General features: G+C 47.0%; 2 protein-coding genes and 1 pseudogene across 3 annotated transcripts in view; 1 reads left to right on the forward strand and 2 right to left on the reverse strand.

The window, feature by feature from the left end:
* Nucleotides 1-2,572: 2,572 nt before the first annotated feature.
* On the reverse strand, nucleotides 2,573-15,213 carry IGSF23 (immunoglobulin superfamily member 23). 2 transcript variants are annotated; one of them, XM_072774830.1, is made up of 5 exons: nucleotides 15,057-15,213; nucleotides 10,400-10,582; nucleotides 8,206-8,478; nucleotides 5,250-5,403; nucleotides 2,573-3,088 (listed from the first exon to the last, which is right to left on the reverse strand). In XM_072774830.1, the coding sequence occupies exons 1-5, from the start codon at nucleotides 15,118-15,120 to the stop codon at nucleotides 3,055-3,057; spliced, it is 708 nt and encodes a 235-aa protein (XP_072630931.1). In that variant the 5' UTR covers nucleotides 15,121-15,213; the 3' UTR covers nucleotides 2,573-3,054. The 2 variants fall into 2 exon arrangements, with proteins under 2 accessions (XP_072630931.1, XP_072630937.1); XM_072774836.1 differs by lacking the exon at nucleotides 10,400-10,582 and having other exon boundaries at nucleotides 15,057-15,204.
* A 7,405-nt stretch (nucleotides 15,214-22,618) lies between these two features.
* On the reverse strand, nucleotides 22,619-22,751 carry LOC140609104 (U4 spliceosomal RNA; annotated as a pseudogene).
* Nucleotides 22,752-24,364: 1,613 nt separating this feature from the next.
* Nucleotides 24,365-25,220, forward strand: part of CEACAM20 (CEA cell adhesion molecule 20) — a 79,610-nt gene continuing 78,754 nt past the window's right edge. Inside the window, exon 1 of the mRNA XM_072774948.1 lies at nucleotides 24,365-24,523. The gene's annotated coding sequence lies outside the window, so the exon portion shown is untranslated. The remainder of the gene's footprint in view (nucleotides 24,524-25,220) is intronic.

The following is a 25,220-nucleotide window of genomic DNA, read 5'->3' on the forward strand; positions in this document are numbered from 1 at the left end:
TAAATGCTATAAAGCAGAACAATGCTATGGCAGCATTCAACCAGGGGACTGAATCTGTAACAGAGGTGGTCAGGTGGTCTCTTTGAGGAATTCTGCCTCGTTTATTTTTAGTGGTAGGGAGGGACATCACAAAAATTCACAGCTGTTCCAAAGGGCAAGGGAACAGCCTTGCTACAGCCTTGGCCAGAGGACAGCTAGACGCTGACTGGTGAGGGCGGTGGCTGCAGTGTCACTGTTGAGACCCAGCCAGATTTGGAGCTGTGAGAACCAGTTTCTTCCTGTCGCCACCCAAAGAGGAAATAGCTAGCTTCTCTAACAGTGGAGGAAAAAGGGAAGAGTGGAGGGGTACAGCAGGATGTCTAGGTGACAAAGGAACTGGTTAGATATTAGGGGTTTCCAAGCAAATCTGAGCCTTTGGACAGACCAGGGCAAGGACCCCAGAGTCAGTGATCTACACATATGGCTGCTGGGGGATTTATTTATTTTTAACAACAAGGGTTAGAGGTGCACCGTCCAATACAATAGCCACTAGCCACAGGTGGCAATATAAGTTAAAATTAAATTGAATTAAAAACAAAAACTGAGTTACACTATTCATATTGCAAGGGTTCAATAGCCACATGTACATCACCACAGAGAGTTCTGTTGGACAGCACTGGGCTAAAGCACAGGTTTTGGAACTGAGTAGACTTGAGTCGGCATCATGCATGCCTGTGTTACCTCAGGTGAGTGACTTGCCCTCTCTGAGCATCACTTTTATCCTAGGTACACAAGGATAATGACCAATAGCTGACACAGGAGGTAGGACCTCATGAAAGGAGAAGGGGGCTCTGGCCCCAAGGAGAGAGCAACAGGAAAGTGGGCTGATTGGAAACAGGGATTTCAGAGCCAGGTAGTTCTCCAGTTTGGAGAACAGTTCCACCTTGTTCTACCCATGTGACCCTGAGGAAGTGGCATACCCTCTCTCTGAGTCTCCCCTCCTTTGCCAGTAAAATGGGGATGGATTCTCTTTTCCTCAGTAGGTTGAGTGAAGATAATATGATACATGAGGGTAGGAGCTGGCACACAGACAGCCCTCAGCAGACAACATCTGAATTCAGGTCTGCTCCCATTACTGCTAATCATAATGACACGGTAGGTGGCTTTGTGTGGGTCACAAAACCATTGATGCTCCTCTGCTGTTAGATGCATCCATGCAGGGGCTTCATCCAAATTCCTTTCCCCTTGGCCTGCCATCTACCAGGATTCTCCAACAGCTCAAAATCAAGTAGTCAATCTTATTTACAAATGGGCCGTGGGTTTCTGGGGGTGGTGACCACCTCCCTCACTTCTCTACATCCAAGGTTTGTTTGTTTGTTTTTCTTTTTTGAAAAGGAGCCAAAATAAGTTGCACGTGCAGAAGACATTTTGGGGTGTCTGCCCAGCTTACAAGGCAAAACCTCCCCCACTTTCTGAGCAATGAGCCCCCACAGACAGGGCTGAGCCCCTTGAACTCTGCTTGTACAAATCATTCTGGCTCCCACTGCAGCCACAGGAATGGGACCACAGTTGACACTTGACCCAAGTGAGCCAATCAGATGCCTTCTCTGGGGGTTTCAGGAACAAGGTGAAGGGATTCTGTGGACTTGGAAGTGATGGGATCATGTCTCTCCCCACGTGGATAGAGAAGCACTGAGCACTCATCTGTGGAGAGAGACACAGAGAGAACTGTGAATCCCATGTGCCCAGAGAAGAGGATGACAAGGGATGAGGGCTGGGGCCTGCGAAGGAGGTTCCAGATGACAAGGGATGAGGGCTGGGGCCTGCGAAGGAGGTTCCAGAGCATTCTTACTTTCTGATCATGCACTCTTGCTTTTGGTGGGAACTTGAAAAAATAGCCACGGATTCTTCTCTCCATCAAGAGTTGGTGTTCATTTCTGACTCCTCAAATCTGGGATGGCTATGTAGCTGGCTTTGGCCGGAATGTGGCAGTAACAATGATGTGCCATTCTTAACCTTGGCCCCAAGAAGCATTGCCCCTCTGCTCTCACTCCTGGAATCCTGCCTCTGTCATATGAACAAGCTTGGGTCTGCCTGCTACAGAATGATAGATGATGTGGAGGACAGGTTACTTGTTCCAGACAACTGTCCTAGTCCAGACACCTCCTGGGTAACTGCCAGCTCATCACAGGGGCATGAGTGGGCCCAGGAGAGATGAGAAGAATGGCCCAGCTGAGACCAGCCCAAACAGATAACCCCACAGAATTCTAAGCTAAATCCATGGCTGTCTTTTTAAGCCATTAAAATGGGGGGATAGTTTGTTACACAGCAAGTTCTAACTGATGCACACTTGGATTTTTAGAAATCTTCCTGGATTTTTTTTAATTTTTATTTATTTATGATAGTCACACAGAGAGAGAGAGAGAGGGGCAGAGACACAGGCAGAGGGAGAAGCAGGCTCCATGCACCAGGAGCCTGACGTGGGACTCGATCCTGGGTCTCCAGGATCGCGCCCTGGGCCAAAGGCAGGCGCCAAACCGCTGCGCCACCCAGGGATCCCTCTTCCTGGATATTTATATTAAATTTGTCCACCCCCTTTTAGATTTTATTTATTCATTCATGAGAGACACAGAGACATAGGCAGAGGGAGAAGCAGGCTCCCCCCGGGGAGCCCAATGTGGGACTCAATCCCAGGACCCTGGGATCACGACCTGAGCCAAAGGCAGATGCTCAACCACTGAGCCTCCCAGGTGCCCCCATCCTTTTGTTTTTATTGGACCACTTAAGTGAGTATCCTTTGCTTTCAGTTCATGAATTTCATGAAATACGGACTGCTTGTATGGGTGGTTTCCAGGGATTTGGGGAGCTGGCCAGGTAGGATGCTGGCAGCTGGGGAGAGAGAGAGAAAAGCAGTCTCTGGGACTCTCAGCAAGATGAGAACATCCCACAGACAAAAGATCAGGAGGGAGGAGGTCTCATCAGGAGGTCCCAGGAACATCATCTTGTACCCCAGCCCCAGAATTCTCTTGCTGCCCTTCCTGGCATCACTTTGAGGCTGACAGACAAGTGCCCACTTCAGCAGCACATCCGTATTCTTTGTCTTCTAGCCCTATAATGAGAGAAAGAGAGAGAGAGAGAGAGAGAGAGAGAGAGATTGTCATCATCATCATCATCATCATCACAGATGTGGCTGACATTTATTGAAGGTTTACCATGTGCTGGGCACCATTTGCAGTGCTTTATTCCCGCCATGTCATGTAATCTGCACATTTTCCCTTTGAGGTACCTATTACCATTATCCTTATTTTACAGATAGGGTAGAGAGTCCCATGGCCTTAACTACAAACAACAGGGATCTCTCCTGGCCATTGGTGGGTGTTGTGGATGTGTGTGGAGCTTCCCTTCAGCCCACACCCCTCTTTTCTAAGAACTGCTCCTCCTCACTGGGAGGGTCAGGACAGCCACGCCTGTCCTAATGACCTCATTTCCTGAGGCTGGTTCCTTCTGGCTGACGTCAGCATCCATCTGTCATCATACATCTTGGCCAAAATGGTGGGAGGACAGGAAGTGACCCTTCCTGCCTGCTCATGAAGGCAGGGACTGGATTTCTCATCTTTCCCCTCCAAGAACATGGTTTTGGGTTAGGATCTGGGTTTGGTTCAGTGTCAGCCATTTGTCAGCTGCGTGTCCTGGGGGAAGGTGAGTTTCTCTGAGCTTTGGTTTACTCGCTTGGAAAATGAGGACAAGAATGTGCCCATCCTTCAGAGTAGCTGTGACTTGAAGGCTCCCAGCACTTACTGAGGGCCTGGGAAGTTGCAGCTGCTACAGTGATGATGAGGTAGGGGATTCACGTAGCAGCCTGGCCCTCCCCCACCCCTGGAAGGTTCTACACAGGACTCACAGACTGGAGACCGGACCCCATCCTCTCCCAGCTGATCCACAAGGCCTTTGCAAACCATGTCAGCTTGCAGTACACAGGCTACAGAGTTGTGTGTTGTTATGGCAGGAAAAAAGGGAGCAGAGGTTAGGAGTGAGAACTAGGAATGAGGCCAGGTTCTGGGTTTGAATCCCTCTCCAGCTGTGGGGTCTGGGGCCACTCACTTCTCTCTGAGACTTAGTTTCCTCTTTGATAAAAACAAGGTCTTTTTCTTATCCACCGCCCTACCTCCCTAACCCCACCTGCTGAGCTCTTGTGGAAATTAGATAGAATAATGTTTAGCAAGCAGATAATAGGTGCTCAGTACATGGTAAGATATTATAGTATTACCATAATAGCTACTACATCTAGCATTGAGATGCAAGTCAGGTGTAAGTCAGATCCCATCCCTCCTCTACTCTAAACCCTCCATGGCTTTCATGTCACTTAGAACAAAAGCCAAGTCCTTATATGGCCCCCAAGATCTCCGTTCCCTCTCTGATCTCATATCTCATGCCCTGTTTCTCTTCCCACTCCTCACACCACTCCAGCCATGCTGGCCTCCTTGCTATTGCTTGAACATGCCAGGTGAAGTCCTACCTCAGGGCCTTTGCACTGGCTGTTTTCCCTGCGGGGTAAGCCCTTCTGCCAGACATCCACTGACATCCATCCCTCCTTTGCTCAGTGTCTTTGCTCAGATGTCACTTTCTCGGGGAGGCCTTCACTGACTTAGTTAAACTGTGTCCCTCCCCAACCCTGGCCTTACTTCCCAGCCTTACTCTGCTACTGAGCACCCATCATTATCCAACATGCTCTCTATATTTTACTTGGTCACCACCAGAATTGCTGGTGTCTCAGACTAGAATGCAAGTTTGTGCAGGCCTGGACTTTCTGCTGCTATTCCCAGGGTTTTCCCCAGTGCTAGCAGCGTAGGTACTCGATAGATGTGTATAGAAGGGAAGAATATGGGGCTGACCGTATTCCAGGCACAGCTGTAGCCACTTTAGAAATACTAGCTTGTTTCATCCTCACGATAGCCCCTGAGGATGGCATTTTGTATATGGTCAAACTGAGGCACAGATGGGGTATGACTTGCCTCTGCCTTCACTGCAGGTACGGAACAGAGCTGGGATTTGAACTGAGGCAGATGAGCTCCAGAATCCCTTTCTGTCTCTCTGTTCTCCGGTGTTCCACCTTGGGTGGGTGCACAGGGGTCAATATCATCCTCCCTGAGTCTAAAGCTTCTTGGGAGGAGGCTACCGATTGGGTTTCTGTCTTGCTGCAGAGTGAGCTCTGTGGCTCATGGGGGCCGAGCGGACATCAGGCAGTGGACAGGGATGAGGACAGCACCTACTTTAGACTCTGGACGATGGTGAAGCTTATTCCTCCGATCAGCATTGCCGCCCCTACATTTCCAGCCACGAGGAGGCTGATGGCAGCTCCTCCTGACAGGGAGAGAACGGGGTCCGGCTCGATGGGCTCAGCCTCTGTGGGATCCACTTTCTCTTCTGGAGGAACAAGAAAGGGTGAGACTGAAGGAGCCATCCTCCCTCCACACCCCTGCCTCCCACCATTTCACCTCCTGAATGTGTCTTCATCCCATCCCCCTCCTCTCCATCCTCTGGTCTCCACCACAGCCTCTTCTTGGCTCTCCTGCCCCAGTCTCTCCTCCCACCAACCTCCCCACCACGCAGAAGCCAGAGGAGTCCGTGGAAAGCTCGAACTTGACCCTGTTCCTTCCCTGCTCAGAATTTTGCTGAGGCTTCCCAGGACCTGGGGAGGAAGCATCTCTCATTTTAATCTTTGAAGCCCTGCTACCTGCAGCCTCAGCTCTCTCTCCTCTCCACCTTTAAAACTCAGTCCCATTGGACTCTTCTCAATTTTCTTTCTTTTTTTCTACTCAATTTTCTAAGCTCACCTCTCTTTCCTACTTCCCAGCCTTTGTGCTCCTAGTATGCCATTTATGCCATTTTCCTTCCCTTGGCCTGGATAACTCCTATGTACTCTAGTACTGGCTCAGATTTCCCCTCCTCCAGGAAGCCCTCCCTGACCCCCTTGTTGGGTCAGGTGGCCTCTTGGGTCCCACATCCCTTGGCTCTCCCACCCAGCCTTGCCCACTCTAGTCATTACTATTTGAGGGCAGGGCCAGGGCTGTCTCCAGAATGTCCCCAGCACCACCCAACACGGGCTGGTTATGTAGTAGGCAGTAGGAAATTAACATTTCCAGAAGAGTTGATGAATGAGTAAAGGGGGGTCTCGAAAGTCATTCTCAATGAACATATCAGAGTCACCAGCTGCTATAAGATTTGCACTTAAAAAAAAAAAGATTTGCACTTTTTCTCTTGAGAATCACCCCAAAATCAAATCCTGAAGCTCCAATTGGACCCTGGCTAGGAAGAGATGGCAGCTCTCTGGGGCCTACCCCAGCCAGGGTTCCATCACTCCTGCCCTTTCCATGCTCTGGACCTTTGCTCATGTATTCCCTGCTGCCCACATCCCTCCCTGGCTTCTCTACTGGCCAGGTCCTCTATACTATTCTAGCTCACTCCAAGTCTCTTGTTCTCCATGCATAAATACATGAAAAATATATTCATGAGGATAGCTGCTATCATTCTTCTTTTTAAAATAAAGCTCCCTTGGTGTCCATTGAAAGATGAATGGAGGGATCCCTGAGTGACGCAGCGGTTTGGCGCCTGCCTTTGGCCCAGGGCGCGATCCTGGAGACCCGGGATCGAATCCCACGTCGGGCTCCCAGTGCATGGAGCCTGCTTCTCCCTCTGCCTCTCTCTCTCTCTCTCTCTCTCTCTCTCTGTGACTATCATAAAGAAATAAAAATTAAAAAAAAAAAAAAAAAAAAAAAGAAAGATGAATGGATAAAGAAGATGTGGTTTATGTATACAATGGAATATTCCTCAGCCATTAGAAACGACAAATACCCACCATTTGCTTCAACGTGGATGGAACTGGAAGGTATTATGCTGAGTGAAGTAAGTCCATCGGAGAAGGACAAACATTGTATGTTCTCATTCATTTGGGGAATATAAATAACAGTGAAAGGGAATATAAGGGAAGGGAGAAGAAATGTGTGGGAAATATCAGAAAGGGAGATAGAACATAAAGACTCCTAACTCGGAAACGAACTAGGGGTGATGGAAGGGGAGGAGGGCGGGGGGTGGGGGTGAATGGGTGACGGGCACTGAGGGGGGCACTTGACGGGATGAGCACTGGGTGTTATTCTGTATGTTGGTAAATTGAACACCAATAAAAAATAAATTTATTATATAAAAAATAAATAAAATAAATAAAAATAAATAAAATAAAATAAAATAAAATAAAATAAAATAAAGCTCCACATCCAATGTGGGGCTTGAACTCATGACCCCAAAATCAAGAGTCGCATGCTCCACGAGAGAACAAGCCAGGCAGCCTTAAAGCACCTGCTTTCTAACAGGTGTTCTGCTCGCCCCATTCACACATTATTTCTGCTCCTTATGACAATCTTGCAGAAGTGTACATGGTCACCCCCATTACACCCAGGAAGAAACAGAGGCTCAGAGAGGGAAAGTCACTTATCCTAAGTCACCTGGCCAGGGAAGCACAGGGGCAGGAATTTGACCGGCTCCCAGACTACTTTCCTGATCCCAACTAGCTGTTCTCATTATTGTCACCTGGGGCTCTGCACATTTCACTGCATACAGTAGTAGTCACAAAAGTAATAATAATATGGATAATACTAATTGCAGCCACGATACTAGCTCATGCTTTCTGAGCACTCCCTAGTGTTCAGTAGTGCTCAGCACTACTATTTGAAGCTGTTTGCCTGCTTATCTCATTGCATGCTCACAACTACACTTTGGGGTGGGTGCTGTTATTATCCCTATTTACAGACAAGGACACTGAGGCACAGAGAAGTCAAGGCACTGGTCCAAATTCACACATCCAGGACGTGGTAGAGCCAGAGTTCAAATTCCAAAGCCTGTGCTCAGAACCACTCATTATCACCTGCTTTTTTTTTTTTTTTTTTTTTTTTTTTAGGTGTGCGCTGAGACCTGAGAGGCCAGGTTCACACAGCCAGGAAACAGTTGGAGCCAGGAACCAGACAGCTGGCTCCAGATCCGGAGCTGAGCTTTTATTAGAGTTCATCTCTTTCAGCTGCAGCCTCTGCAAAATGGGCTAATCACCCCACTCTGCCAGGCAGATGGAAGAATGGGATGGCATCTTGGCTCTACAGGGTTTCAGAGTGGGTGGCTTTGTAGAAGGCTCAATGCAACCAAGGACGCAAAAGTCTGGGGTGGGGGTGGAGGACTCACCTGGCAGCGAGATGGTCACAGGGTCAGAGGGATACTGTCCTTGGCTGTTCTTGGCCGTGCACACATAGGTGCCCAGATTCTCCCAGGACAACCTCCGGATGATCAGCAGAGCCCCAGTCATGTAGGGCTCCCCATTGAGGGTCCAGTGTAGCACGGGCTTGGGGGTGATATAAGAAGCCAAACAATTCAGGACCACTGAGTAATTGAGGTCACTCTGGATAACGCCATCGATGTTGTAGGGGAATGTGAGCAGACTCACCCCCTTGGAACTGGCTGTGGAAACAAGAGCAAGGCCACATGGATGGAGACCACTCAGAGAGGCTGAGCACTTCTTTTGTCCACTGCAGGGACATTCATTCATTCATTAATTCATTCATTCACTCATCAACAAATGTATTTGGAGTTCCTGATCTGTGTCCAGTCCTGCTCCAGACCCGGGCATACCGCTCCCCTCAATCCCTCACCTTCATCACTTCTAACTGCTAGCACCTCACCCGTTGCCCCAGTACTTTGTCTGGCCACCAGGGCCTGCTCTGCCCAAGGAGGAAGCAGTCCAGAGAATTGGGAAATGAGCACACCCAGGGGCAGACCTATGCAATGACAGGCATGGGCTGGTATATAAATATCCCAGCAACCCAGCCTGCACTTGGACCAGGGTGAGGCCGAGTTGCTGGGAGGGAGTGGATGGATTCTGGATTATTTTGAAAGCCGAGCCCACAGGACTTGGTGATGCATTGGAGAGAGAGAAAGAGAAGAGTCAAGGGGGGCCTCCAAGGCTTGGGGCTGGCGCCACTGGCTGCTGGGAATGCTCTTTACAGAGATGGGGCATACATAATAGTTCTCTTTCCAATGTTTCTTCCAGGTTAAAGACTTGAGGTCCAGGGGTCTTAGGCCCAAGCTTCATGGTCAGAGAGAGGCCCAGTGAGTATTTAAACCTGGAAGTCTGATGTCGTGGTGAGTACTGGGAGCCTCCACACGGAGCTGATTTCCAAATTCAATGCAATATGATACAGTGAAAAGAACTTTAGTTCAACCTGAGAACTCATGCAAGGCTTCCTGGAGGAGGTGGTGTCTGAGCTAAGCCTTGCAGGAGGAAAAGGAGCCCACCAGGTGTAGAAACAAGAAGCAATGTAAAGAACCACCTGGATCTGGCTCTTACTAGGAGCCAAACACCATTCCAAACACATGCTAACTCATGGTCAGTTATACTGTGAGTGAGACTGATCCGTGCTTGGGCAAAATTATTCAGAAAGTTGTGATCAGCATTTGAAATGTGACGTGAAATATAACAGAAAATACCAGAATGCATTGCTCATAGCAATAATTGTTATTTTACGACACATGTCTTTCAATTACTTGTGGTGTGTGTCTATGTGTACACTCCAGGTCTTGAGGTGAAGTTCATTTCTCACTGTGGGTCTTGATTGAAAAAGCTTGAAAACCACTGGATTTACACACTTAAATTCTCAAAACAACCTGATGAGGTAGGATCTACCATGGCTCCATTTTACAGATGGGAACACCCAAGTATACAGATGGGAAGTCACTTTTCAAGGATGCACAGCTGGCCAGAGGCAGAGAAGGTATGTCTGTGCAAGGCCATTCCGGTTTCAGAGGCTCCACGAGCTCAGGGCTGAGAAGGGCATGGGCACGGGGAGGTGGGGGGCTCTCCCCACCCTGGTACCCTGGAGATGGTGCTGGGCTAGAGAGGCCACAGGGAAGGAGATAAGCTCCAGGATCATAGAGAGTCCTGTAGAATCCCAACATGGCCTCTTGCTTCTAGGTGACCACAGGCCACTGACATCACCTCTCTCTCAGCCTTAGATCCTCACCTGTGCAATGGGGTTGGTGCTTAGAGCATCTGCTTTCTCAGGTTGCTGTGAAATCCCCCGTGTTTGGTACAGAGTGAGGGCTCAGTAAGTTGGAGCTGGTCCTTCCTGCTTTTTGGTGTTTACTAGCTGGCCTCTCTGCAGGAGCACTTTCTCCCACTCTGTGGGGCAAACTCCTGCTCCACCTACACATCCCAGCTTGGATGGCCCCTCCTCTGGGAAGCCCTACCTCTCGCTGCCTGGGAATGTGGTCCCTCTTGGCCCCATTCACCCTTGCCAAGTATCTGCTTTGTCACATTCCTGTGTCCTCTGCTAGTTTCCAGCACCATGTCTTGGGGGTGTCATGTTTCTGATGAGCAGGCTACCTCGGTTGTCCAGTGTCTCCTGGCCTGTGTGGCTGTGCCCCTGGGGCCAAGAAGCAGAGAGAACACCATTCAGGCTTCCAGGAACAGGCAGGCGGGCACCGGCTCCTTCAGTCAAGAGGTCTGGAGACGCAGGGAAGGGCAGCTCCGAGGAGGCAAGGCAGGTGCAGGATGCGATCAGGATGCCTTGGCGGAGGTGGGAAGGGAGAGGAGAGAGCAGAGGGAGCAAATGGGACCAAAGGTAAGACGCTGCCCCAGCAAGTAACCCTTCCTGATTTGGGCGAGAAGGAGTATGGCACATTGAATGTGGGGTGGGCGAGCCTGCGTGGCTCAGTTTTAAGTGTCTGACTCTTGATTTCTGCTCAGGTCATGATCTCTGGGTCCTGGATTTGAGTTCCACACTCAGCAGGGAGTCTGCTTGAGGAGTCTCCTCTCCCTCTTCCTTTGTCCCTCCCCCCACTTGAGAGCTCTCTCTCTCTCTCTCTCAAATAAATAAATAAATCTAAAAAAAAAATAGGAAATGAAAAGGGAGCATTCACTGAGCACCTTCTATCAGCCAGATGCTGTTCTACACACTGAATATGTATCATCTTACTTACCCCTTACATTGACCCCACATTGCACACATTACTTAGGGTGTACTGCAGATCCGTTCTCTAACCTTCTCTGCCCTGTTCTGCTTCCCGAGAAAGTCTGACTTCTCTGAGCTGCATTGCTGGGTCCCCTTATCTTTTGCTTCTGGTTAGCTTCTGCCAATGGGAATGACTTTGAGGTAGCTGATCCCACAGCTCTCTCCCTGCTTTGTCAACATGGGCCGGCTGTGTCCCTCTACTAAAGCTGCTGTTGGTGGCCCTCTCCATATACCACTGTCTCTGAGGTTTGGGGTCTGTTCTTCCTCTTATGGCTTCTAGCACAGAGGGGGTAACAGCTTTCTGCTGTGGCTAGCCCTCTGGTGCTGCATGGTCTCAAGGGGGTTTACTTATGCCCTGCTTACATTTCTGCAAATAGTCCCTTTATTAAACTCCCCTCAAGGGGTGCCTGGGTGGCTCAGTTGGTTAAGTGTCTGCCTTCACCTCAGGTCATGACCCCAGGGTTCTGAGTTGAGCCCCAAGTTAGGCCCCTGGGTCAGCAGGGGGTCCGCTCCTCCCTTTCCCCCCTGCTTTTCCCTCTCTCTCCTGCTCATGCGTGTGCGCTCTCTCTCTCCCTCACATAACTCAATAAAAAATTTTAAAAGTCTTTAAACCCCTCTCATTAGTTTTTTGAGTAGACCATTTTCCTGCTTCAACCCTGAGTGACACAACTATTATACCCTGAGTAGGACTGAGGAAATGGAAGCTCAAAGAATTGAAGACCATTGTCCAGGATGTCATAGGTGGTAAACAACAGAATTCTGTAGTAAAGTAGACTGGTGATTGTGTCCCACTGTCCTCATTTGCTCTCACTTCCTTTAATTACATTTCCATGCGGCTTGGGGTTTAGAGCAGAATCCTTGGAATCTGGCTCCAGACCCTATGAACCTACCCACCCCATTCTACTGCCTCTCACTGGATTGACGGCTGTTGCAATAAGTACACAAGATCCAGTCATAAAAGACTAAAACATTTGAGATGAAAATGTAAAGAACTTTGGCCAAGTGAAAAAAACAACCACCACCCACCAAGTCAAAAGAACAATAACATGCCAGGAAAAATTATTTGCAACAGATTTCACAGACCAAGAGCTCATTTCGTGAATATGTAAAAAGTTCTGAGATATCAATAAGAAAATAGAAACATACAAAGGATATGTATAGACAACTCATAGAAAAGAAAATTCAAAAAAAAAAAAAAGAAAAAAGAAAAGAAAATTCAAATGTCTCTTGACATAAAGAAAATTTTCAGCTGTGCTCCCAGTAAGAGAAATGCAAATTAAAAACACCCCAAGGTAACACCTTTCACCTATCAGGTTGGCAAAGATCCAAAAGATTGATGACTCGTCTGTGTTGGTGAGGCTGAGGGCAATAGGAAAGTCCTATTCATGGCTGACACAACCCATGAAGAGGGCTGTCTGGTAAAGTCTTTCGGATTAAAAAATTTCCATATCCTTTGACTCTGAAATTAAATATCATGGAATGTGTTTTACAGATACATTTTCTCAGTATAAAATGTCTAATGGTCAGGGTCATCTGCTACCCCTTAGTTATAACGGGTAAAGATTGGAAATATCCAAGTGCCTGACAATAGGGAACCGATTTAATAAATTATGGTCCATTCACACAATAGAACAATACAGTTTTACAAAAGGCTGAAGAAGCACTCCAGAATGCCATCAACTGAGAGGGAAAGATCTCCAGAGTAAGTAGTTAAAAAACCAATTTAATAAATTATGGTCCATTCACACAATAGAACAATACAGTTATTATACAAAAGGACGAAGAAGCACTTGAGAATGCCATTAACTGAGAGGGAAAGATCTCCAGAGTAAGTAGTTAAGATACAAAGGCATGCTTCTGGATAGTTCTTATGGTGTGCTACTTTTGATGTAAAAACAGAAGAAAAGTAAATATATATATATGCATTTCTTATAAACATATAAAGAAACCCTGGGAGGATTCATACATAAAACAGTGGCTCTCTGTGTGTGACAGCGGGGAGGGAAGGAAAGAACTGGGTGAGTGGATAAGACAGTGACTTCACTCAAGGTCTTATTGAGACTCAAACCTTTGAGACTCAAACCATGGGAATGTATAGCCCATTCAAAAATTAAGTAAAATTTTTGGGTGCCTGGGTGGCTCAGTCAGTGAAGCGTCTGTCTTTGGCTCAGGTCATGATCCCAGGGTCCTGGGATGGAGCCCTACGTAGGGCTCCCTGCTCAGCGGGGAGCCTGCTTCTCCCTCTCTCTCTGCCCCTTCCCCTGCTTGTGCACTTTCTGTCAAATAAATAAATAAATAAATAAATAAATAAATAAATAAATAAATAAAATCTTTTAAAGAATTAAGTAGAATTTGAATAAAGAACATAAGAGAGCATAAACTATGTTCTTAATAGTCTTCACACACACACACCCCAGAATGTAAGCTCCAGAATTGGATGGCCAGTGTGCAAGCCCCAAAACTTATTAGCTCTGGTGACTTTGGGAAAATTAATGATCTTCTCTGAGCTTCAGTTTCCTTATCTATAAAATGGGAATGATAATGCCTCCAGGGATTTTTCAACTGGGGAGGATTTTGGTCCCCCCAGGGGGACATTGGCAATGTCTAGAAATCTTTTTGGTTGTCACGACTTGGGGTGGGGGGTGTGCTACTGGCATCCACTGGGTAGAGGCCAAGGAAGCTGCTCAGCATCCTACCATGCTCAGGACAGCCCCGGCAAGAGGGAAAGCATTGGACCCCAAAAGTAAGCAGTGTAGATGTTGAGAAGCCTTGATCGAATGCTTGTAAAGTGCTTAGAACAATGTATCAACAAGGCGACCGCCAAATCAGTGCTTGACATTACAATGATAATTATCATCACTGCTACCATTCTTGCTTCTGCAACTGAAAGTACTAGGTATAGTATAAATATGTCTTTTAAAGATTTTTAAAAAAGCAATACAAGGGAGCCTGGGTGGCTCAGTCATTGAATATTTGCGTTTGGCTCAGGTTGTGATCCCAGGGTCCTGGGGTTGAGTCCCGCATCGGGCTCCCCCACACGGAACCTGCTTCTCCCTCTGCCTGTGTCTCTGCCTCTCTCTGCGTCTCTCACAAATAAATAAATACAATCTTTAAAAAAATTTAAAAAGCAATACCCACTTACAGGATCAGAAATACCCACTTACAGAACAAATGTTAAAACATCAGCTTTCTTCATGAATGGGAAGTGGTGGCGAGGGGGTGATGACCCCCAGGGCAGCATCACCAGACACAGACAGTGCTGTGTGTGAAAGGTCTGTGGAAGGGCAGCTGCTGGGAGGGGGGATCAGCTGAGAACCTCACGTTGGCTCTGCCAGGGTCTCTGCCAGATTCTCCCAACCATTACTCACTGGTTGCCTCCACAACTCTGAGATCAGCACTAGTCTGTTTTATGTCAGGGAAACTGAGACAGAGTGAACTTGAGCCTTAGATCCAAGGTCGTAAGTGGATAGTTGGGAGTTGTCTCATCTTAGGGCCTTCTAGGTGGGTGCGGGGCTCACTGCCCACCTCCTACCTCCACTGATTTTATCTCTTAGCTGGCAGTTGGTGTGATTTGTCTTTATTTAAGATTTTATTTATTTATTTATTCATGAGAGACACAGAGAGAGGCAGAGACACAACACAGGCAGAGGGACAAGCAGGCTCCCCACGGAAGCCCGATGTGGGGCTCGATCTCAGGACCCCAGGACTCACAACCTGAGCCAAACGCAGACGCTCAACCACTGAGCCCCCCGGGCGGCCCCTGGTCCTGAATTCTGAATCTACCCTTGCCAGCCAGCTGTCTTGGACTCTTCTCCTCTCTGAGCTTCACTTCCCTTCTCCTAAAAAGGGTCAATAAATAGCACGGCCTTCTGGGGATTTCAAGAGTTCTCGTGCATTTTTCAACTGACTGGAGTCAGAGCTCTGACAGGGGGCAAGTCTGACTTGGAATAGAGACTCCTCTCGCTGGGAGCAGAGGACTGTCCTCTCCCTGTCCCCAACCTGTGGGTGAAGCCATTGTTTCTTACTCACCTGTAAGAAGTAGCCTCTTGCAGGCAGGGCTGCGGCCGGGGCGGGCGTCCAGAGGACACCTCATGCCTCGTTCTGTCCAGGGGCCACACAGGGGAGGTCGCCGCGTCTGGAGTGGGGGCCTCCTACCCTGCGCTATCAGGTTGGCATACCTCAGCCCCGCCCCCGTCCTGGCCCCACCCCCGCCTCCCTTCCCGGCCCGGCCCTTGGCTGAGAATTCACCTCCCAGACCTGCACTCTTCTCTAGCATTGTTGGGTTAGTGGGAGTGGTGCGGGGGGAGCACACAGGGCAGGATTCTGGGAGAAGGGGCTTGGGGGTTTCTCTCCCTTTCCTCTCTGCATCCCTTCCAGCCCTCCTGGCCGAGAGAATGATGAAGATGGAGAGTGGGGTAGAATGGTCCTGCCTCTGTCACTTCACATCAGAGGAGAGGAATGGGCGAAGAGCATCAGGTAGGAGGTGGCCGGGGCGTCGCTTGCCTCCTCACTTTGCTCCAGTCTCTGTGACTGTCAGCTCTGAGCTTCTACTTTTCTCTCCTGTAAGATGTGGATTTAAAAAAAAAATAGATTTTTATTTATTTTATCATTTATTCATGAGAAAGAGAGACAGAGAAGCAGAGACATAGGCAGAGGGAGAAGCAGGCTCCCTGCGGGGAACCCATGTGGGACTTGATCCCAGGACCCCAGGATCACGCCCTGAGCCAAAGGCATGCAGATGCTCAACCACTGAGCCACCCAGGTGCCCCACTGCTCCCTTTTCTTAGTGTCTTACACAAATCATGTCACAGCTGACTGCATCTCATTGCTCCAGTCTCAAATCAAATACCAATTGCTCAAAAGAGCCTTCCCTAATCCTGCTGTGGGTGAGGCCCCAGCTTCTTGCTAGCAAGACACACTGTTTTCTTTTCTTTCCAATATTCACTACTGTCTGAAATTATTCATTTCCTTGTCCACTTGTTTATTATTTGTCTCCCCTCTCCCCCATCTATTTCTCTAGAATGTCAGAAAGGTAGGGATTTTGTCTGGGTGTGTCCAGACAGTGTCTAGACCAGTGGCTAGCATATCATGGGTGCTAATAATTTTTTTTTTTATAGTGAATGAAGAATGAGTAAGTGAGTGAGTGTCATGGTAGGTTGGAATTTGAACTCCCACCTGACTGAGCAGCTCATACTTTTCCCTCCCAGAGAGGTCCAGGTTGTTTCCTGGGGCAGAGTTTCACCCATGAGCCTTTGAAAATAGTTATTATCAAGTGACTTGGTGATATCTTTATTGGCATTAGCCACATTGCCTTTTTTGATGATTTTTGTGAAGGCCTGCTGGGGCAATTAATCAGTCCAGGAGACCACCAGTAGGTGATAAGCAAATATTTGCAACACGATTAATAATCATCTGTGGATGAGGAGTCTGAGCTTTAGCTTGTTTAGCTTTCAGGCTGTTTTATCAGGATAACAGCACCTGGAGTTTCATTTGAGAAACCAGCCTTCTCACAGTTGCAGGGAGAGGAGGCCCAGGCCTGGCCAATTAGAGCACTTCATCCTCCAACCACAGTGATTGGGGAGAGGGTTGGGCACGTGACCCAAGCCTAGCCACTAAGAACATTTCAGCACTGTGCGTCAGTGATAGCTGGACACATACCATCCACCACAGGCTCCAGAAAAGCAAACAGAGGACTTTTATTGGAACTCTGGAGGAATAAAGCATTTTCTTTCTGTCTGGCTTGCTAAGCTGATGGGATCTGAGTATGGAACAACTGGAAGCCCTCTTTCTATCATGAGTAGAGAGGCTGCCTAGAATGAGGCCAACACATAAGAAAGCATAGTCAGTAGATGGACAGATTTTTGATGACATTTAAACACCTAGATCCAGCTGTGCCTGAAGTTGGCACTAATCGTTCAGCTTTTGTATCATCGGAGTCTACATATTTCCATTGATCTTCCTGGAACAATTTGATTTGGGATTTAGTTACTTGCTTCCAAAAAATAAAAAAATAAAAATAAAAACAACCTCTGATGGAAAGGAGAGGTGAAAAACAGAGTTTTTTTTTTTGAGAGCATGTGATTTAAGATCTAGTGGAGACTGAGGAAGGGTAGGGGATACCCTGGGGGAGGAGGACGATTAGCAGGTCTGTGTTTCCCAAGCCTCAGCCTTTCTCATACCACATTATAATTCCTTCCATATGCACACCCCACCTGCACTTTTGTTTATTTACTCAATATTTGACTTAAAAATGACTCATCTAAAGTAAGATTGACTCAGTTTTTAGACAATAACACCCATGAAATTACATACTAATATGCTACTTGCATCAATGCAGATGACAGGAAAAACATAATGATGAAAATAAAACATAACTGTCCACATAACTGCAAAATTTTTGATGTGTCACTGAAAGAACATGAGCCTTGATCCATTGCACAACAATGTGAAGATACTTACTGCTGAACTGTACCTTAAAAATGGTTAAGATTGGGCAGCCCTGGTGGCTCAGCAGTTTAGCGCCGCCTTTAGCCCAGGGTGTGATCCTGGACACCTGGGATCGAGTCCCACGTCGGGCTCCCTGCGTGGATCCTGCTTCTCCCTCTGCCTGTGTCTCTGCCTCTCTCTCTCTCTCTCTGTATCTCTCGTGAATAAATAAAAACAAAATCTTAAAAAAAAAAGAAATAGCTAAGTTACATTTGCAGAAATCATAACAAACCATCATCAAGTCCATAGGTAACCTGGGGAAGGGTTAGCTAAGTAGGAAAACAGAATGCAAATGGCAGATATAATGAGTCACTTCTGTTTCATTAGCATCAGCTTAACCAATGGATCAAGTTCAATCTGGATAGTGATGTCTTGTGGATATTATGTAGGCCCTGAAATGGGATGATAAAAAGAGAGAAGAAAAGAAGGAGAAGGAGAAGTAGAAGAAGAGAAGGAGAAGGAGGAGGAGGAGGAGGAGGAGGAGGAGAAGGAGAAGGAGGAGAAGGAGAAGGAGGAGAAGGAGAAGAAGAAGAAGAAGAAGAAGAAGAAGAAGAAGAAGAAGAAAGAAAGAAAGAAAGAAGAAGAAGAAGAAGAAGAAGAAGAAGAAGAAGAAGAAGAAGAAGAAGAAGAAAAAGAAGAAGAAAAAGAAGAAGAAGAGCCACTTCACCTCTATGGTATTTTTCTGCCCTAAAACCCAGAACACCAGTCTAAGTATGAGAAGAGCTTAGCTGAACTCAAATTGAGGGACATTCTAAAAAATACTCTGTGTTCCTTAAAATGGTCACAGTCATGAAAAAACAAGGTAGGACTGAGAAATTGTCACAAAGGAGGCTTGAGACACATGAAAACTAAATGCAATGTGGGATCTTGGATTGGATCCTGGAACAAAAGAAGCACATTAGTGGAAAAATTGGTGAAATTGGAATCATGTCTAGAGTTAAAAAAAAAAAAAGAATGAGTCCCTCTTGGAGGAGACAGTAATGACAATTGCTAGCATTTACAAAGAAGTTGACACTGAATAAGGGGGCACAGTGCTGTATGGCAGGGGATGCCATCATCCTATTACAGAGGAGGAGAACGAGGCACAGGTAGCCAACCTATCCAAGGCCATGTCGCTGGTACATGACTGGCAGACCCAGATGCTGGTTTCCAGAATCTGTGATCTTAAGCATTATATACACCAACCTTTTAGTCCCTTGGACCTCCTAACACTAATAGGTGTTAGATATTGTTGCCGCTTTTTCAGAGACAGGAGGAAACAGAGATATACAATGAGTGTGGTTAAATACATTGTCCAAGGCCAGACTCATAAGGCCAAGCCAGCCTTACTTCCTCTGGTCCTGGGACGATGAGTTTCCTGAGACACAGGGTCAGGTCCTGTTTTCCTGGCTCCTTGAGCCCTTGTAACATCATTCATTTCTCCCAGCCTGTGTGTGCAAGTATGTGCATATGCACATTTGCAAGGGCTTGGTGTGTTGGAGGAGAGCAGTAAAGCATCATTTAACTAATAACATGACAAATAACCAGTGCTGGGTGGCTCTGGACAAAGCTGAGTTGTAGAAGGCAGCTGGAAGGCCAAAAGGATCTTCTGTTTCACCAGGGGCTAGGTTTAGATAGGGAGAAGTCTTACTACACATGTTTCATGTTTCCATGGAAAGACTGGTCAGAGGCAACCCCAGCTCCTTCTACGGGGTTTGGAAATACCTGCCTACAGTTTGGTTGTCACTATGCTTGAGGACAGAAGAGTAATGATGTTTACGGGCTAAATACCCTGTGATAATAGGCAGGACCGTCCTCTACAACAGAAACTTGTCTCACCTAAAATGCCAGTACAATTCTAGTTAGAAACCTGGAGTTGGATAAGGCCCTGGTTTTTGTTCAACTTCCCTGTTATGAGATTGATGAGTCTGGGGTGGCTCAGACCCCCTCCCTCTGTTTTTAGATTTACCTATCCCTAGAAAGAGTCCATTTTCGCCTGTCACCTTCTGCTATATGATAAAGGGCCTACAGGAAATAAGATGATCTGGAAGAGAAATTAGTGGTGCCCTCACCCCTGATATATTAGGCCCTTCTCTCACAGCTAAAGTAGTTTTCCCTGGGCACATGGTTGTCTGGAATAAAGACTATGTTTCCCAGTCTCCCTTTCAGCAAGTGTGGCCCCAAGGCCAGGTTCTGGTCGATGAGATGTGAGCAGAATTGCCCTTTTGGGGTCATGCCCTGAAAGGAATGAGGTCTTTCTTTCTTGGTTTCCCTTCCTTCAGGCAAGAATGGGGACATGGTGGAGTGGCACCTTGGACCACTGCAATGAGTACAACACCATAGGGATGGCCAAGAACAGGATGGAAGAGCCCAGGCTCTGGACACCTTCATAGAGCAGAGCTGTATGCCAGCTTGCACTGTTACAGAAGAGAGAAATATATTTATATGTATTTATGTGTTATTAGAGCTATTCTTATTTTGAATCTGTTACACACAGCCAAATTTATATCCTAAGTTAAGTTGCTCGATTTAAGGGAGCAGAAAGCAGAGGGAGGTAATGGCAAACCCATTAGGCCGCACAGCTCAGTCATGTTTCCTTATATTCTTTATTGTTTGGTGAATAAAACCAACATGTTGCCCTCTCTTTCTCTTTTACTTCTGGATCTCTCTCTCTCTTTCTCTCCTGGTTCTGCCTTTAGGCCAGGATGAAGGGTGATCATTGAGATCTTAAATCTCCGCTCAGTTGCTGGTAGGAAAGTGGGTGCAAAGACACCAGATTGTCTGGAGCTTTTTCTGCAAAGCCCCACTTACACAGGGGAAAGACCAGATATGGATTTCCCCTGGATGTAGGAAGCTGAAGAGAAAATGTCCCAGGGGTTTTAGATTGTGGATTTGCCTGCTCAAGCCTTCTTTCTTCTGGGTGTCTTTTCGTGCTACAGAGGCAGGGAAGCTAAAACCACACTTCCTCACTTCTCTTGAAGCCAGGGTTCTGCCAACCTGACATATTTCATGAGATTTGGAAAGGGGAAGTGAAATGGTGGCCGTGCTTATGATGCTTCTGCCACAGATTCTGATGAGCACAGTCATGGAGAGGCTGGTGTCTTTTTCTGGGCCACCATCAGTGACTGGCTTTGTGCATTTTGAGAAGCTCTTATCTTTATGAATCTAGCAAGCATGGCATGGTCCTAGAGCCAAGAGCTCCAGTAGTAGCAGCTTTTTGATTCCCCAATTTTCTAGGATACTTACTGGTGTTAGCAGCTCCCCCAGTGGGTTAGTTCTGCAGCTTCAGATCTTTAGTCTGTGGGGCCTGATAGAATTGGCTTCCTTTTCCTTCCCATCAGAGAGCACCCAGCTAGCTGTCTTTCCATGGGCTAGGTCTGTCCCCTTGAGCCTCTAAGAATTGGAATCAATCTAGTCCTAAGTCAAATCAGATGTATTAGAATGTCACAGCCCCAGATCTACTCTCCCAACATTTAGAAAACACACCAACATTTCCTGCATGAAAGCAATTTTCTCACATTACTGTTTCAGTCATGGTCCATAGATCAATAGAAGGAAAATATGAATTTAAGTGACATGACACTTTGTTTGAATAAGAAGATCTAGCAGAATTATGATATTCTTTTTAGCTCCATGAGGGCAGAATAGAGAAGGGACAATAAAAACTCCTAAGTCTGGGATGCCTGGGTGGCTCAGCAGTTTAGCGCCTGCCTTCTGCCCAGGGCATGATCCTGGATTCCCGGGACTGAGTCCTGCATCAAGTGTCCTCTGCAGGGAGCCTGCTTCTCCCTCTGCCTATGTTTGTGTCTCTCTCTATGTGTCTCTTGTGAATAAATAAATAGAATCTTAAAAAAAAAAACCCAAACCTCCCAAGCCTTTGTACTTTTCAGGAAAAGGGAGTGTCGGTGTAGATATTATTAGCAAGGGCAACAGATTATTAGTTAAGACAAGCAGTCCAGATTTTAGAGGTGTTATGAACTAAATTGTGGTCCACTCCAACCATTCATATGTTGAAGCCCTAAATTCCAATGTGACTGTATTGAAGACACAATTATTAAAGAGATAATTAACTTCTTGTTTTAAAAAAAGTTTTTATTCATTTAGAGAGAGCATATGTATGTGCACACGAGTGATGGGGAGGAGCAAAGGGTGAGGGAGAGAGAAACTCAAACAGACAAGGGACTCCATCTCACAAACCTTTCAGATCACGACTTGAGCTGAAATCAAGAGTCAGACGCTTAGTCGACTGAGCCTCCCAGGTGTCCCAAAGAGGTAATTAACTTTAAATGAAGTCATAAGGGTGGAGCCCCAATCCAATGGGACCAGTGTTCTCATAAGACGAAAAGACATCAGGGATATGTGCACACAGGGCAAAGGCCATCTGAGGGCACAGCAAGATGATGCCCATCTACAGGCCAAAGAGAGCCTCAGAAGAAACAAACTCTGCCAGCATTGATCTTGAACTTCCCGCCTCCAGAATCATGAGAAAAAACCAGAATCATGAGAAAAAACTTGATATTTAAGCCATCAGTGTATCCAGTAATACTTTGTTATGGCAGTTCTAGCAAACTAATACAGGAATTTGAAGGTGGCTGTCAGAGGATGCAGCAACATCAATCTTTGAAGCCTTGCTGTCTTATAAGACTCCTTTGCTAGGAATAGATTTACAAGGACAGTTTCATTAGGCAAGGTCTGCTTTTCCGAAACTACAGGAGAGTACAGAACATTTTCTCTTTCTTGCCTTGCTGAGGTTTTTGTTACCAGCAGTTAGAACAGCCTAGAGTTTCAAGGCAAAGTCTTGCAATTATATATAAATACATATATTTTAAATATATAATATAAATATATGATATATAATTTTTATATATTATTTTATAATAAATATATGATTTTATATATTTTTTCTTTAATTTTTATTTATTTATGATAGTCACACACAGAGAGAGAGAGGGAGGCAGAGACATAGGCAGAGGGAGAGGGAGAAGCAGGCTCTATGCACCGGGAGCCCGACATGGGACTCGATCCCCGGTCTCCAGGATCGCGCCCTGGGCCAAAGGCAGGCGCTAAACCGCTGTGCCACCCAGGGATCCCTTATATATATATTTAACACTATGAGAATAAGGAAGCAGCTTTAACAGTAAAAACTTTCACAATGTGCAGAAAATGCAAATTTTAGGATTATGAGGGAAATTTTTCAGTTGGTAGTAATCATGCCACAGATAAACCTCATTGGCTATGATAGTGCAGCTGTGCAAAGCTTATAAATAATGGGATTATTAACAAACATACGACATGCGACATTTTTCACCCCCCAAGATAAAGAAATAAAGTAGGAGAGAAAAAATAAAAACTTTGGTTTGAATTGTTCCAGATTGGCTTTGAACCTGCGCCATCTTTTAGGCTTAATAATCTGTCACTTTACATCTCATTTGGTGGTTAACGGTGACATTTTACTAGTCCAAAGTTTGGAAAATATCTACATTTGCACAATTCCTCACTTCTTAGAGAATTGTATTGGAAAAACTTTTGTCTTCTTGCAAAGCTGAGGGGTCTACAATGGTGACGACTCCAGTCTTCAAAGTCTTACTGAGGGGTAGGGAGTGGGGTGGGCTTCTTCCCCTTAATGTCCATCTCGTATTTTAAGACATTTGTATATTTATTTATTAAGATTTATTTATTTACGAGAGACACACAGAGAGGCAGAAACACACAGGCAGAGGGAGAAGCAGGCTCCCCCAGGGGAGCCCCATGCAGGACTCGATCCCGGGACTGAACATCAGGCCTGAGCCAAAGGCAGATGCTCAACCACTGAGCCACCCAGGCATCCCTACTTTAAATCATTTTTAATGGACATTTCATCTTGCCACCTGTGTCCCTGCTCCTCACTCCATCCCACGCTTAACTGAGCCTGGGCTATGATCAAACGCGCAAACCAGCCTTCAAAATATCAGTTTGGACATTTCTGGCTGCATAACATGGGTGTCCTAACTCAAAATGGTTTGAAACTCTGACATGTACTATCCCATGTAGCAGGGGTTCCTATGATGGGGCAGTTCCTGGGCTGCTGAACACGGCTGCTCAGTGATAACTCCGCAACCCCAGGTCCCGCATCGCCCTTCCCAGCTCTCAGCACGCTGCACCCGAGGTCAACTCCCTCCGCGGACGAAGATGACCGCCACGTGCCCGCCAGCAACTGCAGCCGGGCCCCCAAACCTGAGAAGCGCTGGTCCCTTCCTAGATCTCCTCAAGAGCCAATAACAATTTCGATCCCTGGGTGGCGCAGCGGTTTGGCGCCTGCCTTTGGCCCAGGGCGCGATCCTGGAGACCCGGGATCGAATCCCACGTCGGGCTCCCGGTGCATGGAGCCTGCTTCTCCCTCTGCCTGTGTCTCTGCCTCTCTCTCTCTCACTGTGTGCCTATCATAAATAAATTTAAAAAAAAAAAAATTAAAAAAAAAAAAAAAAAAAAACAATTTCCCCATCATCCCCCTGGAGACATCCTCTCGCTCGCCATTGGCCAGAGCCAGGTCACATGACCAGTCGTGGGCCTGGGAGCATCTGATTGGCTCAGTCTTCGGCCAATCAGGATTTTTGTCCTTCCTGAGAGGCTTCGATCCGGAAGCCAGGGCCCAGAAAGAGAGGGAAGGGGCGCTCACGTGGCGCTGGGGCTGGTCCAGCGACGAGGGCAAGGAGGAAGGGGTGCTGCCGAGGCTCCCCAACGGCCTCCGCCAGCGTGTGAGTTCTGCAGCACCCGAGGCGGTTCCCGGCGCCCCCGAGCGCGGGTTCGCAGCCTCCCTTCCTGTGGCCCAGCCTCCAGCGCTTCTGTCCGCAGGACCTCACCCCTAAGAGCAGCCCCATGAAGGTGGAGGGTGGAGTCGGGGCTGGGGCCTGGCCCCTCCTGCCGACAGCCACGGGAAGGAACCATCCTGAAAGTGGGTCGTCTACCCCACACCCGCTTCCAGTTAAGTTACCTGCAGCTTCGGCCCTCCTCCTGCCTGAAACCTCCAGAGGCGCTGAGCCAGCACTGCCCAGGTAAGCGGCCCCGAAGTCCGGACGCACAGAAACTGTGTGTGCCACCCTAACTTTTTAAACCATGAATATTCGGAATTACCTGTTACACAGCGGTAGGTACATCCCTACACGAGGACACCAGGCAGTTCAGTGAGGTAGTATGATGCATATGTGTGTGGGACACACTCGATTTCAATGCTGTTACTATTTTAATTCTTATCCTCCCACCCCCAATAATTTAAAATCAATCTCTTGCGTATATACTTAGGCTGAACTGAGAGCCACCTGAGAAGTGGGAAGCAACATTGAACAATGGCAATACAATGTGAGCTATATGTGTTTTAAAATCGTCTAGTATGGGTATCCCTGGGTGGCTCAGCGGTTTAGTGCCTGCCCCTTTGGCCCAGGGCATGCCCCTGGAGTCCCAGGTCCTGATCCCGAGGTCCTGGGATTGAGTCCCACATCGGGCTCCCCGCAGGGAGCCTGCTTCTCCCTCTGCCTGTGTCTCTGCCTTTCTCTGTATGGCTCCCATGAATAAGTAAATAAAATCTTTTAAAAAATGAAAAAAAAATGTGTAGTAGTTACATTAAAAAGCAAAAAGACAGGATAACAGATTATTTTCACCTGCTTGGCACTCCCTCTATAAAATCTATTTCAGGTGGTCGTCATTTTGGTGGATTTGGATCAGTAATTGTATTGAAGCTAAATGTAACATATG

This window comes from Canis lupus, chromosome 1 (genome assembly GCF_048164855.1).
Source record: "Canis lupus baileyi chromosome 1, mCanLup2.hap1, whole genome shotgun sequence".
NCBI classification, from domain to species: domain Eukaryota; kingdom Metazoa; phylum Chordata; class Mammalia; order Carnivora; family Canidae; genus Canis; species Canis lupus.

Coding starts and splice junctions, on each gene's coding strand:
- IGSF23 (XM_072774830.1), bottom strand. CDS start 15,120: ATGAGGTGTCCTCTGGACGCCCGCCCCGGCCGCAGCCCTGCCTGCAAG. Junction 10,583..15,056: donor CAAGAGGCTACTTCTTACAG/GTGAGTAAGAAA, acceptor ACCTCCGCCAAG/GCATCCTGATCGCATCCTGC. Junction 8,479..10,399: donor GGAGACACTGGACAACCGAG/GTAGCCTGCTCA, acceptor TTGTTTCCACAG/CCAGTTCCAAGGGGGTGAGT.